We start from the raw sequence: 18,303 nt of genomic DNA, 5'->3' as shown, positions 1-18,303 counted from the left end.
GCCACCCCCCCTGGGTGTCCTCTAGCCCCAGCTGACCCATCAGCTGTATGGCCGCACTCCAGCACAACCAGTGCCATCTTGTTGGCTGGGATGGTGTGTGTCGGTAGTGAATGTATATGTGGCTGCAGCTTGTCGGCCTCCCAAGTGTCAATCACGGATCCGACGAATTCCACACCGTTTTCCATTGGAATCGATTGTGTTCCACGTGGCACCAGTGCTAGTCTCTCCACAGGCGCTGAATCGGTCCAGGTTCAGTGCCAGTTTTGCTGTCGTGGAAGTCCACAAATCCTGCCCCGGCCTCAACACTTAGTCTCAGGAATGGAAAATCCAGCCCAATGAGCTGAAGAGCTTTGGCTCCCTTTCCAGATACAAGTTATATTTGGAGAAGAGAGAGTATTTTTTGGTCAACATTTTTGGGAGGGGGTCCAGTCTGGGGGGGGGGGGGGGGCTACCTTTCCACCTAAACTGGACTAGCTTTTAGTATCTGGTTGTTCAGGTGGTTCGTGATAGGGCACGGCTCCATAAATTGAATTATATCAGCCGAGTGACTAGGGTCAAGGCTGACCTGCAAAGGTGGGACAGCCTCCCATTGTCCTTGGTGGGCCAGGTTCAATCATTCAAGATGAACAATTTTCCAAGATTCCTGTACCTACTTCAGTGTCTTCCGGTATTTCTACTCAAGTCATTTTTCCAGGGGGTTGAGTGGCTTATATCAGGCTTCATTTGGGCAGGAAAAACTCAGAGGAGTCAAAGGGATGTCCTGCAGAGGAATAGACAGTTGCCAAATTTGATACTTTACTACTGGTCTGCCAATGCAGAGAAGGTGTTGGGGTGCTATGGAGACCCACAGTCTACCTAGGTATGGATGGAGTCTGGGTCATGTCGAGGGTCCAGTTTGGGGGCACTGGTGACAGTGTCTCTGCCATTTGCTCTGACAAAGTACTTGTCAAACCCGGTTGCTGTCTCCACTTTAAAAATATGGAGGCAACTCTGTCAGCATTTCAAGCTGGGGTCAATATCAAGGCTGGCCCCCATTTGTGTGAACCACTTGTTCGAGCCGGCAAAATTGGATGGTACATTTGGGGTATGGGTATTCCTGGAGGGCCGATTTGCCAGCCTGGAGGAATTGAAAGAGAATTTGGGCAATCCGGCTGTGCCTCATTTCGGGAGTTCCTGGTACAAATTTTTTTTAATGGATGTTTCCGACATTCCTGGTGGTGCCACCATCATCCTTGTTGGAGAGGATCCTTTATTGTTCAGGGTCTGAGGAGGGTTGTACGTCCGGCATATATGGTCGGATTTTGGAGGAGGGTCTGGTCTTGGTGAAGGCTGAATTGAGGATGAGCTGAGGTCTATATTGGAGGAGGAGGTGTGGAGTGAGGTCCTTCACAGGGTGAATGCCACTTCATCATGTGTGAGGCTGAGCCTGATCCAACTTCAGGTCATGTTTAGGGCGTACCTTACTAAAGCAAGAAGGAGTTGTTTCTTTGCGAGGGTTGAGGATGGGTGTGAGAGCTGTTCGAGAGGGCTCACTTATCAGATGCACATGTTCTGGTCCTGTCCTTAGCTTGTAGGTTTTTGAGTCTCTCTTTTCAGCACCTTTCATTCAGTGGCCATACTTGGGGTATCGGACCTGCTGGAGCTCCGGACGGATGCAGGGGCAAATATCCTTGCCTTCACCTCATTGGTTGCTCGGAGGCGGGTCCTGTTGGGTTGAAGGCTGGCAATGCCACCTAGTGCCTTGGCGTGGCTTGGTGACTTAATGGAGTTTTTGCACCTCAAGAAGGTCAAACATACCGTGTGAGGGTCAATTGAAGGGTTCTACCAGAAATGACAACTGTTTGTATTGTATTTCAAGGAATTGGTCACTGTTAGCTGCTGGAGGAGGATGGAAGGGCTGTTTTGAGATGGGGGTTGCATAGATTAGACTATTGTTTTTTTTACTGTTGTTTGTATTTTTTGTAGAAAATAACAAAGCTTAATAAAAATATTATTTTTAAAAATGGATTGCAATGTATGATGGAGGAGCCCATCTGCGGCCAGTCTGAGGTGATAGAGTGGCATGCCAGTGCAACGGGATCAACACTGTGTTGTCACCCTCTCCTGGCTTCAACTGATGAAACAGACAAATCAGTCATAATGTGGATTATACTCAATATAAACACTATTGAATCTAACATTATTTAACTCACTAAGACTTTTTTTATGTGCTTATTTGAACTGATACATATGTTTCAAAACTCACAACTTAAGTTCAAAATACTACACGATAGGGAAAACTGGAGGATGCGCTCTTCTCTGAAGGCAACCCCGTTGCCTCTGCCCATCTATCTGTCTTTTCATTAGGACACAAATAATTGAATATTTAGATCCCAGCCCAGATCCCCTTGCCGCCACGTCTCTGTGATGCCCAGTACATTGTACCTGCCAATTTCAATGTGCGTTACAAGCTCATTTACCTTGTTTCATATACTGCGTGCATTTAGGTACAATACCCTCAGTCCTGCGTTGACTGGCCCCCTTTTCATAGTTGTCCCCTTATCTGTTGTGCCTGAAGTTAGATTCCTGCCACGTTCCATGCTCTCTGTTCTGTTACTTGTTCTGGAAACTTTACAAACCTCTCCCCTCGGCCCCTTTAACGAGTTTAAAGCCCTTATCATTAACCTTATGGTCAGGCTGGCAAGGCATACAGACCACAAACACAAACTGTCACATGAGGCCCTGGCTGGAATCGATACTGGCCACCTGCAAGAGAACTTAAGTCAACGCATAAACTCGTTATCGCTATATGGATTTTGCGATTACCCACTCATGTTTACACAAAAGAACAAGACCGTGCTATGAATATGTAATGAACTTTCAGACGCAGGTGATTAACTTTGCAGCAGAACGAAGGACAGGCAAAATAAGCCGTCAGACTCCATAATGAGCTGATGGCTGGTCAGTCAAGGATGTTTCAGAGGACAATGGGTCCCTGCAGGGGGCTAGCAGGGACCCGGAGTAAATCTTGCAGCTTTAGCTGCGGATACGGGCCACCGCACTTCCGGTTTGGAGTCCGCGCATGTGCATGGCAGCGGTCGCGTTGAGCTCCATGGCGGACTCAGACCGCGGAGTCTCACACAGAAAGGAGATCCCCCAATCGGCCGCGTGCCCGAGCATCTGCCCACGCAGATCTAATCCCCGGCCACCAAAAAGGCCCCCCCTCAGTGTCCGATCCCCCTTCCCCCAAGCAGGGCGGCCGCGGACTAATAAGTGGTAGTTCCACGCCGTCGAGAACTTGGCTGGTCGGGAGCGGAGGATTGCTGGGCGGGCCTCTGTCAATGGGCCCCCAGGCACGCGGCATACCCCACAGTCAGAATCGCCGAACCGGTGCCGGACTCGATTACGGCATGAAAGTGGATTCTCCAACCCGAGACGGCCACGATTTTGGCGTGGGCCAGCGGAGAATCCAGCCCCTTATATCTTATCTTGACACAATCAGGGATTTGTGGACAAGTACTCCAAATATGAAAAGGGTTTTACACATGCACTTTTGGAAAAACGAAACAGGCTCTAATTTGTGAGAATAAAAGAAATAGAATTGTCGAGATACATAGAACATACAGTGCAGAAGGAGGCCATTTGGCCCATTGAGTCTGCACCGACCCACTTAAGCCCTCACTTCCACCCTATCCCCATAACCCAAACACCCCTCCTAACCTTTGGACACTAAGGGTAATTTAGCATGACCAATCCACCTAATCTGCACATCTTTGGACTGTGGGAGTAAACCGGAGCATCCGGAGGAAACCCACGCACACACGGGGAGAACGTGCAGACTCCGCACAGACAGTGACCCAGGGGGGAATCGAACCTGGCACCCTGGCGCTGTGAAGCCACGATGCTAGCCACGTGTGCTACCATGCTACTGCGCTGGCTAAGATCAACATGAATTGTCATACAAGTTTACTATTTAGCAGACTTAAAAGATTTTGAATTTTTGTTTTGAAATGAAATTAAAATCGCTTATTGTCACAAGTAGGGCAGCACGGTAGCATTGTGGATAGCACAATTGCTTCACAGCTCCAGGGTCCCATGTTCGATTCCGGCTTGGGTCACTGTCTGTGCGGAGTCTGCACATCCTCCCCGTGTGTGCGTGGGTTTCCTCCGGGTGCTCCGGTTTCCTCCCACAGTCCAAAGATGTGCAGGTTAGGTGGATTGGCCATGATAAATTGCCCTTAGTGTCCAAAATTGCCCTTAGTGTTGGGTGGGGTTACTGGGTTATGGGGATAGGGTGGAGGTGTTGACCTTGGGTAGGGTGCTCTTTCCAAGAGCCGGTGCAGACTCGATGGGCTGAATGGCCTCCTTCTGCACTGTAAATTCTATGATAATCTAGGCTTCAAATGAAGTTACTGTGAAAAGCCCCTAGTCGCCACATTCGGCGCTTGTTCGGGGTAGCTGGTACGGGAAAATAAGTTTTGTTAAATTATTCCTTATGAAATTATTCCACAAGAAATATAAGTCATTCCAAAATGTTTGCGCAAATTTTTCAAAAATTAGTTATGTATTGTTTGATAAATGCATAGCACAGATTTCACATTAACTGTGACGTTTGCTTTTTCTGTATCTCTGTCTTGGCGTTTGAATGAAAGGTCTGATTAGACATTTTCTGCTGTATAATGTAATCAGCAAATTTTGTTTCAAGGACAAGTAATCTCCTGAAAAAAACCTGTTTCCTTCTGGATTTCTGTTCCTTGATGCTTACATCGAAACGTTTAGACATTAATATAAATTCCATGGACTGATTCTCCGTCCGGGAATCCTCCCTTTCGCCGGCAGCGCACTCACGCCCATGAATTTCCCGGCAACGTGGGGGTGCCCAAAATGCAAAACCTCATTGGCCGGCTGCCGGGACAGAGAATCCCGCAGCCTGCGGGAGGGGCGGGGGTGGGGGGGGGGGGCGCACCAGAAAATAGGTGCTGCGCGATGGAGAATCCCGCCCACTATCTCTTTCTGCACATATCTATTTATGTATACGTACATGTGTCTCCATCCATGTGGGGACAGATGTTGCACTTTTTCAATATAAACATAAAAAGGTTGTACCATATATTATTGTTATAAGAGCAAATCATTCCTTTTCGGGGAAGTAGATACCTAAATATATATAAAATAAAAAACAGAAACTTCTGGAAGCACTCAACTGGTCAGGCAGCAACTGTGAAGAGAAACAGAGCAAGTGTTTCAGGTTGAAAGTCTTTTGTCTTAAATGGGGAAAGATAGAAATATGACAGATTTTGAGCAACTGAAAAGGAGATGCTAGGAGAAATAACAAAAGGCATGGTCTGTGATGTCGGAGGGCAGGAGACGTTAAATGAGAAACGATTTCATGGCACAAAAGCCAAAGACAATGGGCGGGATTCTCTCAGCCCAGGGCCGGGCCGGGGAATCCCCGGGACTGGCGCAAATCGCAGAGTGGAGAATCGGTGCCATTGGCGCCAGCATGGTCGGCGCGGCGCTGGTCGGGGGCCGTTCTACGCGGCCCCTCCCCCGCCGATTCTCAGCCCGGGATGGGCCGAGCGGCCGTAGCAAAAAACCTGAGTCCTGCCGGCGCCGTTCTAATCTGCTCTCAGCCGGTGGGACCTCGGCGTGGAAGGGTCCGGGGGCAGCCTGTGAGGGGGGGGAGAGGGGGAGATTGACCCCGGGGAGGGCCTCCGTTGTGGCCTGGCCCGCGATCGGGGCCCACCGATTGGCAGGCCGGCCTCTCGGGCTGGGGGCCTCCTTTCTTCTGCGCCGGCCCCTGTAGCCCTATGCCATGTTGTGTCGGGTCCCGTGCGGAGAAGGGAGCCACTGCGCATGCGCGCGTTGGCGCCGGTGCCACTGCGCATGCGCGGACCCCGCAGTGCCCAGTTGACGCCAGGATCAGTAGCTGGAGCGGCGTGGGTCGCACCAGTGGCATGCTGCCCCCCTGTACGGGCCAGAATTGCTGATCCTGAGGCCATGTTCACGCCGTCGAGAAAAGCGACTGTGTTTCCGACGGTGTCAACACTTAGCCTCAGGATCAGAGAATCCCGCCCAGAGATTTAGGGTAAAGCTAATAAAAAACAAAAATCATGTCTAAATGAGGAGAGAATGGCTGGATAGCAGCCGTCCAAATGCAAAATAAAGGAAGAAATAAGAAATAAAACCCCAGCAAAACAAAACTGAAACAACATGCAGGGGGAACTTATGCTCTGAAATTTTTGACTCACTGATGAAGGCTGTAGAGTTCTTACTCGAATGATGAGGTGATGTTTCTCAAGTTTCCACTGAGCTTCTTGGAGCATTATATCAGGCCAAGGACAGGAAGGTCAGAGCGGGACCAACGTTCAGAATTGAAATGACAAGTAACAGGAAGCTCAGAGTCATATTTGTAAATAGAACAGTTACCACTCTGCATTTGGCCTTCCCAGTGTAGAGTATGTTCAGGAAGTATATCCAAGAATTTCAAGTCTGCAGCACCACCAGTTGGCAGATGCACTTACACAATAAATCCAGTGGGCAGAATTCAGGAAAGGCAATCATGATTAGTTGGAAGGAGAAATTTAACGGCACAGTGGTTAGTACTGCTGTCTCATAGCACGAGGGACCCGGGTTCGATTCCTGTCTCGGGTGACTGTCTGTGTGGAGTTTGCACTTTCTCCCCATGTCTGAGTGGGAATCCTCTGTGCTCCGCCTCCCGCAGTCCAAAAATGTGCAGGTTAGGTGGATTGACTGTGGTAAATTTCCCCTTAGTGAATAAAACGTTAAATGGGGTTGCTGGGTTACGGGGATGGCGTGGAGGGGTGGGATGCTCTTTCCAAGGGCCGGTGCAAATTCGATGGGCCGAATGGCTCCTTCAACACTGTAAATTCTATTCTCTAGTTTAAAGTAACACAACTCACTTATCCTTGTATTTCCTTTTTAAAGTTGTTTCTACAACTTCCCAGCATATGCCCCAATTACTTTATGTAGAATGGAGCACGACATGTTGGCAAGAGAGATTTCTGAAGTCGCCTTCAATGAGATTGTTACTACTCTCTCAGTAACTGTGATATATTACAAAGTATTTCTTACAGGCAGTTGTTGGTTGGGAATTTCCTCAGAACCACTCCCCTTCCACCTCCATTATATCATTGAAAGATCCCTAAACACTCTATTCACATCGATAAATTAAGTTTCTGTTGCAGTTCTTATGGGCCAGAGGTTTAGAGAACCCCAAAGTGTATCATGGAGTTCACCTGACCCACAACTTTTAATAGATGGTGGTATGGGGAGCACATGGCCCACTCTACAGGTGTGGCACAGCAGAAATGGAAAAGTATTTTTTAAAGCAAAACAATGTTTATTCCCTGAACTCAAGTTAATCTTTTTAAAACATAGTGAACATCTTAGCAACCATTACTTCAAATACAACCCCCAAAGAATACAACACTAAGTAATCCTTTAAGCTTTCCTTTCAACATCCATAAGACTTAAAACACCTTTTACCTGAAGCACATCGGGCTAAAGTCACTACTGTTATTAGTTTTAAATCACCAGGATCGATTTACAGTCTTTAGATTACAGAGAGAGACTGTAATACACCTTCTGGCTGTGACTGCAGCTATCCAGCTCTGAAAACGAAACTAAAACACACCCTGCAGCAAACAGCCTAAAACAAAAGTAAAAAGGTGATTGAAACCACCCCACGCCGCCATGAAGCCCACTGGCGGGGGTGCATTGCCAGCAGGAAACATGAATCCCGACAGCTGGAGAATTCCGGTCCAGTTCACTGTGTTTAGTTGCAAGCCTGTGTGTGGAGCTAGAGAGCTTAAGTAACTGACACGTGAGAGATGTTTCTGGAATCTGGGCTGTGAGCAGATATGTAGAAATCCTTTAATTGCTGAGATGTTTTGAAGTACGGTAAATAAACCTGTGATAGATTTAGAACTAGTGTCATTTCTGCATTGCTATGAGGTAAATGTATGATATGCAGCAAACTAGCCAAGACATAACAGATAAGGGCCTGATTCTTCATGCATCCTGCAGTGTATTTCATGGCAGAGGGAAGGGGCCTGCTATTGGATCTTCTAATCCTGCCGCTGTCAATGGGATTTCCCATTTTATGCACCTCCTGCCGTCAGGAGATCCCGCCGGCAAGAACTATTGGAAAATTCTAGCCATAATTTCAAGTTTTTATCACTTTACTTTTTTTTATGATGAATCTGTTACGGTGTACGTGACATTTAAAATGAAGATAATTGCCGGGATTCTCTGGTTTCCCAGTCGCGTGTTTCTCGGTGGCGCGCCGTTCGCTGGCACCGGGATTTTATCTTCTCACCACTTGTCAATGGGATTTCCCATTGTAATCTCCCGACACAGTCAGGAACCCCACAGGTGTGAGTGCGCTGCCGGTGGAAAAAGTGAATCGCAAGGACTGGAGAATTCCGGTCTATTTGACCTACTTTTGATCAACAACTCTGTGTGGATAGTGCTAGCAGTTAACTACTTGTAAAGGATCACAAACATCTTATAATTTTATATATTATGTAATTGTTTCTCATCAGTTGCTTTATTATTTAAATGCAATCACAGAATGCAAATGTTACAAAAACTTAAAGATTACAAATTAACAGTAGTACAAGCATTGGAAAGACAGTAGGAATACATTTAAATTTGGAATTAAGCAGGCAGTTTTCTGAGTTACATACTTTTTAGGTAGGTTTGCAGTTGTTTTTTTTAAAGTTATAAGCAACCAGCTGCTTACATTCTATGTCACTTTGAGTGAAGCCATATCTTCATTTACATTGTCTCCTGTCCATTTCTTTGGGTCCCAGGCGAGGAACCAACCTGTGAATGTTGGGGGCTCAAATCCCTGCTTGACGATGATGATTGGAGTCCCTTTGTCCCTTCCAGATGGATCTGAATCAATGTAATGTTTTGCTGGTATGGGGAGAAAACAATTAAATGTTACAGATTGTGTAGAAAACTATTGTCAATACTTTACTAATGTGCAGTTTTTCCTCAAATAAAATTGATGTATATCAATGTTTGAGAGTGGAAGAGTTTATCTACTTTTATCACCAGAGTGAATTCTGGCAAGAGTTCTCCTCCTCATCTGACATAACATCAATGGAAGAGCCACAAAAACCCCAGCAAAATTGTGTAAACATATGCGAATCCCTAGGGATAAACTACACAGTAACATGAAGAGGTAAAAACAAAGCAAGGGCTCTTCAATCTTCAAAACTTATACCTCGGGGTACACAGATACATAGATACATAGAAGGTAGGAGCAGGAAGAGGCCTTTTGGCCCTTCGAGCCTGCTCCGCCATTCATCACGATCATGGCTGATCATCCAACTCAATAGCCTAACCCTGCTTTCTCTCCATAGCATTTGATCCCATTCTCCCCAAGTGCTATATCCAGCCGCCTCTTGAATATATTCAAAGTTTTAGCATCAACTACTTCCTGTGGCAATGAATTCCACTCTTTGTGTGAAGGAGTGTCTCCTTATCTCTGTCCAAAATGGTTTACCCTGAATCCTCAGGCTGTGACCCCTGGTTCTGGACAGACCTATCATTGGTCTGCATCTACCCTGTCTAGTCCTGTTAGAATTTTATAAGTCTCGATGAGATCCCCCCTCATTCTTCTGAACTCCAGCGAGAATAATCCCAACCTAGTCAATCTCTCCTCATATGACAGTCCCGCCATCACTGGAATCAGTCTGGTAAACCTTCGCTGCATTCCCTCGAGAGCAAGAACACCCTGCCTCACAGAAGGAGACCAAAACTGCACACAATACTCCAAGTGTGGGCTCACCAAGTCACTGTACAATTGCAGCAACACATCCCTGCTTCTATACTCGAAACCTCTTGCAATGAAGGCCAACATACCATTAGCTTTCTTTACCGCCTGCTGCACCTGCATGCTTACCTTCAGCGAATGGTGCACAAGGCCACCCAGATCCCGCTGCACACTCCCCTCTCCCAATTTACAACCATTCAGGTAGTAATCTGCCTTCCTGTTTTTGCTTCCAAAATGAATAACTTCACACTTATCCAAATTATACTGCATCTGTCATTGGTTTGCCCACTCGCCCAACCTGTCTAGATCTTGCTGTAGGATCTCTGCATCCTCCTCACAATTCACCCTCCCACCTAATTTGGTATCATCTGCAAACTTTGAGATGTTACATTTTGTTTCCTCATCCAAATCATTAATATATATTGTGAATAGATGGGGTCCCAGCACCGATCCCTATGGTACCCCACTGCCAATTTGAAAAGGACCCATTAATCCCTACTCTTTGTTTCCTCTCTGCCACCAGTTTTCTATTCACCTGAATACATTTCCCCCAATCCCATGCTCTTTAATTTTGAACAATAATCTCTTATGTTTGACTTTGTCAAACGCCTTCTGAAAGTCCAAATATACCACATTGACTGGCTCACCCTTGTCGACTGTACTGGTTACCTCTTCAAAGAATTCCAACAGATTTGTCAATAATGATTTTCCCTTCATAAATCCATGCTCTGCCTGATCCTGCCACTGCTTTCTAAATGTTCCGCTGTAAAGTCCTTGACAATGGATTCAAGCATTTTCCCCACTACCGATGTTAGGTTTACTGATCGATAATTCCCTGCTTTCTCTCTACCTCCCTTTTTCAATATCGGAGGGACGTGAGCTACCCTCCAATCTGCAGGGACAGTTCCAGAGTCTATAGAATCCCAGAAGATGACCACCAATGCATCCACTATTTCCAGAGCCACCTCCTTAAGCACTCTGGGATGCAGATTCTCAGGCCCTGGGGATTTATCCGCCTTCCATCCCATCAATTTTCCCAGCACCATTTCTCTACTAATGTTGATCTCCCTCAGTTCTTCCCTCTCACTAAACCTTTCATTCTCCAACATTTCTGGCATCTGATTTGTGTCCTCATTTGTGAAGACAGAACCAAAGTATGTACTTAATTGCTCAGCCATTTCTTTGTCCCTTATTATTCATTCCCCTGTTTCTGTCTGCAGTGGGCCTACATTTCTCTTTACCAAACTCTTTCTCTTCACATATCTGTAGAAACTCTTAGTGTCAGTCTTTATGTTCCCTGCAAGCTTCCTTTTGTACTGTACTTTCCCCTTCTTAATCAATCCCTTTGTTTTTCTTTGCTGAATTCTAAACTGCGCCCAATGCTCAGACTTATTATTTTTCTTGGCCAATCTGTATGCTTCTTCCTTGGATCGGATATTTGTTCTAATTTCCTTTGTGAGCCATGGATTGGCCCTCTTATCCCCTTTGCTTTTGTGCCAGACAGGAATGAACAGTTGCTGTAGTTCCTCCATACGTTCCTTGAATGTTTGCCATTGTCTATCCACTGTCATCCCTTTAAGTAACTCTCCCCAATCTATCAAGGCCAACTCACGCCTCATATCCTCATAGTTCCCTTTATTAAGATTCAGCACACTAGTCTCCGAATCAACTACTTCACTCTCCATCTTGATAAAAAATTCTATCATGTTATGGTCGCTCATCCCCAAGGGGTCTCGTACAGCCAGGTTGGCAATAATTCCCTTCTCATTACATAGTACCCAGTCTAAGATGGTCTGCTCTCTAGTTGGTTCCTCCATATATTGGTCAAGAAAACCATCCCGTATACACTCCAGGAATTCCTCCTCTACGGCATTGTGGCTAATTTGATTTGCCCAATCTATGTGAAGATTAAAATCACCCATGATCACCAATATTCCCTTATTACATGCATCACTAATTTCTTGTTTAATGCCATTCCCAACCTCACAAGTGCAGTTTGGGGGTCTGTATATAACACCCACTAATGTTTTTTGTCCCCTGGTATTTCTCAAATAAGGGTGGAATTTGGAGAGGCAGGAAAGGCCCTAAAGAGGTGTTGTATGGGATAGCAAGGTGCGTGATACTAGAACCGTTTAAGGAACATGCAGTAATAAAAAGGTGATTGGATTGGTAGAAGGAGATCCAACACGCAAAAACAACCTACTTGTTTGTCAGAACCTACTTGTTTATTATGTCAAAACTTTCCTAATTGCTGAGGAATATTGGGGAGTGGTAGCTTAACCTCTTTACTTTACGAAGGGTGGATAAAGGGAGGGCTTTAGTTACTCAGTCTGGTGGCAGTTAATTTATCCAGCTTTTGACCTGATTTATGCCCCAAAAAACTACATTCTAACTGGGATGCATTTACCAGACATGTGGCTGGGTATTTCAAGAAGCAGGTATTTAAATGTATGGAATGAAGAGTACAATGTATTCTGGCTTCAAGTTACATTATCTGACTCAGAAGAAAATGAGGGCAATATATTCAGATGCATGATAAAGACATTTCTAACTTTTAAATCCCTGGGTTCTTTTTTTATATATAAATTTAGAGTACCCAATTATTTTTTGTCCCAATCAAGGGACAATTTAGTGTGGCCAATCCACCTAACTTGCACATCTTTGGGTTGTGGGGGTGAAACCGACGCAGACACAGGAGAATGTGCAAAGTCCACACGGACAGTGACCTGGGCCGCGATCAAACCTGGGTCATCAACACCTTACGCAACTGTGCCACCGTTCATCCCTCCATGGGTTCTAATTGATAAATGTAATTTATCTATTGGCCAGGCAGTCTCTTTGGTAACCGCTTTCTTTCCCTTCTTCCTGAAACTGCTTCCATTTGATTTAATGGGTCTGTTCAGAATTTGAAAAAAATTAGAATCCTGAAATAAAGTCTCCATAGTCCTAGGTGACCACAGGCTGCTTTCCCCTCTGAAGGGGAGTGCTAACTGGTGTTGATTTAACCTGAGGATCACCATATCTCAGGTGAGGAGCAAGGTTGAGAAGACAGGCCTTTATGAATAACCTCAGCATGTGCAGGAATTGAACCCACGCTGTTGGCTTTGCTCTGCATCATATCATGAACCAGCTGTCCAGCCAACTGAACTATATACAACAATGGCAGCTGCAGCATGACAGCTCATGGTCAATAGGGCATTAAATACCTCTTAATTATTGAGACTCAGGTGCGTTGCTTCTTTTGCAATGGGCAGTGAAAATTAAATCTGATGGTACTTAATGGTGTCTCATTAAATTTGCTGCTCTCACCTATGGAGATCGAAGTATTTTGTGAGGAACTCAATAAAGTCTATGAATTGACTCTTTGGAGTGCCCTTGTCATCCCAGTTTTCAATTAGTTTTTTTCCTCATCAGGCTCAAGAAAAAGGATAATTCTGCATTTGTTTCACATATATTGACTATTTGTAGGAGTTATATTTCAAATTTTAAAATATTATGCCTAAAAGATTTTAGGTGGTATTTGCAATAACATTCAAAATGGTCTTATTTGCATGAGAGAGGGAAAAATATTGAGATCAGGTGGCATGGTAGCACAGTGGTTAGCACTGTTGCTTCACAGCGCCAGGATTCCAGGTTTGATTCCTGGCTTGGGGCACTATCTGTGTGGAGTCTGCATGTTCATAGAATTTACAGTGCAGAAGGAGGCCATTCGGCCCATCGAGTCTGCATCGGCCCTTGGAAAGAGCACCCCACTCAAGCACACACCTCCTCCACCCCATCCCCTAAACCCAGTAATACCAATTAACCTTTTTCGGACACTAAGGGCAATTTAGCATGGCCAATCCACCTAACCCGCACATCTTTGGACTGTGGGAGGAAACCGGAGCACCCGGAGGAAACCCACGCACACACGGGGAGAGCGTGCAGACTCCACAAAGACAGTGACCCAAACAAGGAATTGAACCTGGGACCCTGGAGCTGTGAAGCAACTGTGCTAACCACTATGCTACCGTGCTGCCCCTTGTCTGCGTGGGTTTCCTCCAGGTGCTCCAGTTTCCTCACACAAGTCCCGAAAGACATGCTTGTTAGGTGAATTGGACATTCTGAATTCTCCCTCAGTGTACCTGGAGTGTGGCGACGAGGGGATTTTCACAGTAACTTCATTGCAGTGTTAATGTATGCATTCTTGTGACAATAATAAAGATTATTATATCTTAACTGAAGTAATAACATAATGAGATTCATAATGTGGCAGCAAACACATTTTTTGCAGTTTTATGTTAAGACATTCAGTTCCTATAAACCAGGGAGTCTCCACAGGAAAGTCTGCCAAAAGTCAACCTCTGCTTTAAGAAACAGATACAGGTGGGCCGATTGTCTCCCTTCTAAAAGTTAGTTCGAACATATGCTCATTTTTATCAATCATTTTTTTTTCAATCATGTACACTTCCTTCTCCTAAATTTATTCATTCAGCACTGCTTATCATTTCCACACTTTTCATCTACGCATTCAGTGATCTTTGTTCACAAGTTTCATCGTTTTATTATTATGACTTATGTCCAGTTTCAAGAAGCTGAACATTGTCTCAGAATTTATATTCACAAGAAATAAAACGGCTCGGCACAGGGGATCAAACTCTAAAAATGCCCGTCTTTTATCTGTGAATCAGTTTTACTTCTTGATGCCCCAAAGTCTGGATCCTATTACATAAAGTCTGGATCCTATTACATATTTTTTTCCTAGGTTAAACAATCTCTCCTTTCATTTTCTTTCTCTCATTGGGTTTTCTCTTTTACTGCCGCTGAAGTAATTAACACAAGTAGGTGTTACCAACTTTGTATTTGCATTGAGGTGTGTCCAAGAAACACGAAACTACCTATGAAATACAGGCAGAAGAATGAAAACAGGGCATAACTATTAATACAAACAATGCCAGATGCGGTATACAAGCTCCTGGCTTGATGAGGAATCTACACAAATGGCTTTGACTTAGTTTGCTCTGATATGTACGGATGTGTAGGTTAGATATAGAATCTCAACATAGAAGCTCAAAACTGATCATTGTGACAGTGTCATTGAATTCATGCTTATTAAAACATACTGTTATATGGGATGCCTACTTTGGCAAAGAGTTATGTTTAATATATGTTGATACATAGCAAGTATCTTGACTTCCACAAAAGAATCATTAGGTAATTGCTCTAATCCAATGTGATACTAGTACAGGGGTGCCCTGCTAAGATCACAGGACTGTGATAGTTAGTCACCCCGAGTCAAATGGCAATTAGAGTGCCTCCAACATTTGTTGTTGGAAGGGTAAAAAAGTAATCACGAATTCCCACTCTTGACTACCAGTGACTCTTGCGAGAAAGTGCATGTGTGCAGACACCATATGAAGCAGGTTCATATTGACAACAGTGTAACTGAATACAGTATTGCTCTTTCGGCTGCACTGACAGTGTGGATTCCATTTAGAACCTACTGGTGCAAAGCTTGATTTTCAGTATTGATAACAATGAATATAGAGAACAGAGCCAGGATGAACATTGACCATGGGATGGGATGTCTGCCTGCTAGTAGAAGATACCTCTACGTTTGTCCAGATTTGTTTTACATATTAAGTAAGTAAAACAAATATAATAATAGACACAGATGTTTAATTCTGCAACTATTTTATACAGGAAAAGTACTTGTGTTGCATGGGGTTTGCAATTTATTTAAACGTGGAAAGAGGGCCTCAGAAGCAAAAAATGTAAGAAGCCCTGCAGTGGACAATCAACCAACAAGGTAAAATGAAAGTCTCTTATAGAAGTAAACTGATCCTTATAATTAACTATTACTAGAGTAAAATTATTCTCAGTAGGTGCTTGGAGATATAACTTAAACTTATTTGAAGAACAGCCTTTGTGCACTGAGCTTAACCCTGAATGGCATTTCACTTTTGTTTTAGATGCTGATTCAAACCTTTGTTATTCATTTCTCAACAATGACAACAACTCACCTTGATAGAGTGAGTGCCTTTATTGTAGTAAAATTACCCTTTGTGCACTTCACAGGAGTGTTAACAAACAGAATTTGACACCGAGTCGCGCAGCATGATATTAGGGCTGATGACCAAAAGCTTGGTCAAAATGGTAGGTTGAAGGAGCATCTTAAAGGAAGAGTGTTGGAGAGGTGGAGGGGTTTGGGAGGGAATTCCAGAGTTTAGCTTCTGAAGGCTATCAATGGTAGAGTGAATAAAATTGGAGATGCTCATATTGCCAATATTCAGGAGTGCAGATATCTCATAAAGTTGTACAGGGGGAGATTACAGAGTTAGGAGGGATGGAACCATGGATGGGTTCGTAAACAAGGATAACATTTACAATCTCTACAGTAACCAATGACTTTTAAAAGAAATTCAAATTCCCAGTTACTAACTGGATGCTTTACTCCACAAGATTTCACGTTTTAAACAAAAATATTCCATGTAATAGTGTTAGACAAAGTAAGTGCTACTAATTTAACTCGATGGGCTGGATTTTATTGGTAGTGGGGTGGAGAGGGTGGGATTGCAAGGGGGAACTGAGGGGGAGTTGTGGGGGGAACATATTGCCCACTGAAATGCACTTCCAGATTTGTCCAGAAATTTGAAGCACGATTTTTGTCGTATGTTAATAGCTTGCTTATTAACTTTGACATCCAGTGGTTAGCGTGGCCACCAGGTTCAGTTTATATCAGGGCTTGTTTCAATTGGCCGTAAATGTCTGTCACTATCTAACTGTTTAAAAAAAATATTTTTACTGAAGTTTACATTTTTACCCCATACAGGGGATGTCTGAAACAGTTAATATTTACAATTTACATGCTGTTTCTTTTCGGCACCCCCTCTCCAGCTCCACCCCTCTCTTCCCCCCCCCCCCCCCCCCACCCCTCCCCCCGATACCCGTGGCTTTGTTGTCCTCCTCCCCTCTCCAGTTTTTTCTACTTTATCCGGGCCCTGTCTTATTCCTTTCCTTCATCGTAGATGGTTTGTTTGCTGTTTGTTTTGCTCTTGCAGCTTTGTGGGGGTCTTCTGGCCCCCGTGTAGGTCTCTCTCTGGGTTACTGCCTGGCGTTTCCTTGGGTCTTTCCCCCGTTTCCCCCACCCCCACCCCACATTCCTGTCTGCTTTCTGTGGCCCTGGTAGTTCTCATGTGTCCTCATAGCCCCTCCCCCCTTTCTATCCATTGTTGGCTTCAAAAAGGTCCTGGAACAGGCTGATGAATGGCCCCCACACACTTTGTGGAAGCCAACGTCCAACTCTCGGATGGTGTATTTGATCTACTCCAGATGGAGAAATTCCAATAGGTCTGCCAGCCAGTCTGCAGCTGTGCGTGATGCTGCTGATCGCCAGTCGAGAAGAATTATCCGGTGGGCGATTAGGGAGGCAAAGGCAAGAGCGTCAGCCCTCTTCCCCATATGAAGTTCTGGCTGGTCTGAAACCTCGAAGATTGCCACTCTCGGGCACGGCACCACCCTCACCCTCACAACCTTGGATGTTGCCTTGAAGAATGCTGTCCAGAACTCCACTACTCTGGGGCAGGCCCAGAACATGTGGGCATGGTTGACCGGGCCTCCCTGGCACCGTTCACATTTGTCCTCCACCTCCGGGAAGAACCTGCTCATTTGGGTTTGTGTCAGCTGTGCTCTGTGCACCACTTTAAACTGCATGAGGCTTAGCCTTGCGCAAGAGGAGGTGGAGTTGACCCTGCTCAGTGCTTCACTCCAGAGTCCCCACCCTACTTCTGTCCCTAATTCTTCCTCCCATTTCTGCCTTGCTCCATCCAGTGGTGAGTGTGTCCTTTCTAAAAGTCATCCATGTATGTCCATGCAGTTTCCTTTTTCCGCTACTGTCCGCTTCCAGTAGCTCCTCCAACATTGTGTCTCTTGGGGCTCAAGGGTAGCTCGCCATCTCCTTGCGGAGAAAGATTTTGACTTGTGAATGCTGGAGTTCATGTCTGTATGGTAGTTCCAGTCTCTCCGTCAGCTCTTCTAAGGTCGCAAGACTGTCCCCCGTGTAAAAGTCCCTAACCGTTACCATCCTTCCATCCTGTGTCTATCTCTTAAAGATGGCGTCTAGCATGGCTGGTGGGAACCAGTGGTTGCCGCAGATGGGGGCCATGCTGAACACCTCGGTTAAGCCTAAGCACTGTCTCATCTGGTTCCAGGGTCTTAGTGTTGCTACTACCACTGGACTGGATGTGTGTTTTACCGGTCGGGATGGGAGTGCTGTCATGGCGACGGCTCGGAGGATCGTTCCGTGCAGGAGGACTCCTCCATCCTCACCCATTCCATGTTCGGTTCCCTTACCCATCCCGCCACTCTCTCGGCTATGTCTGCCCAGCGATAGTATTGCAAATTTGGGAGGACCAGGCGACCCATGCCCTTTCTCCTCTGCAGTGTTATCTTCGAGATTCTTGGTTCTTCCCTCCCACCACACAAACACGATAATCATTTTGTCAATTTTGGGGGAAAAGGCCTTGGGGATGAAGATT

General features: G+C 45.2%; 1 protein-coding gene across 2 annotated transcripts in view; it reads right to left on the bottom strand.

The window, feature by feature from the left end:
* Positions 1-8,509: 8,509 nt before the first annotated feature.
* The window catches only part of scin (scinderin), a 231,649-nt gene continuing 221,855 nt past the window's right edge, over positions 8,510-18,303 (bottom strand). For both annotated transcript variants that reach the window (XM_072509136.1, XM_072509137.1), the window contains one exon: positions 8,510-8,922. In XM_072509136.1, the coding sequence (XP_072365237.1) occupies positions 8,750-8,922 (173 nt within the window). In that variant the 3' untranslated portion in view covers positions 8,510-8,749. The remainder of the gene's footprint in view (positions 8,923-18,303) is intronic.

The sequence above is a fragment of the Scyliorhinus torazame genome, chromosome 6 (genome assembly GCF_047496885.1).
Source record: "Scyliorhinus torazame isolate Kashiwa2021f chromosome 6, sScyTor2.1, whole genome shotgun sequence".
NCBI lineage: Eukaryota > Metazoa > Chordata > Chondrichthyes > Carcharhiniformes > Scyliorhinidae > Scyliorhinus > Scyliorhinus torazame.
Note: the sequence above shows the minus strand (reverse complement) of the source record. Positions and strands in the feature narration are given on the sequence as shown.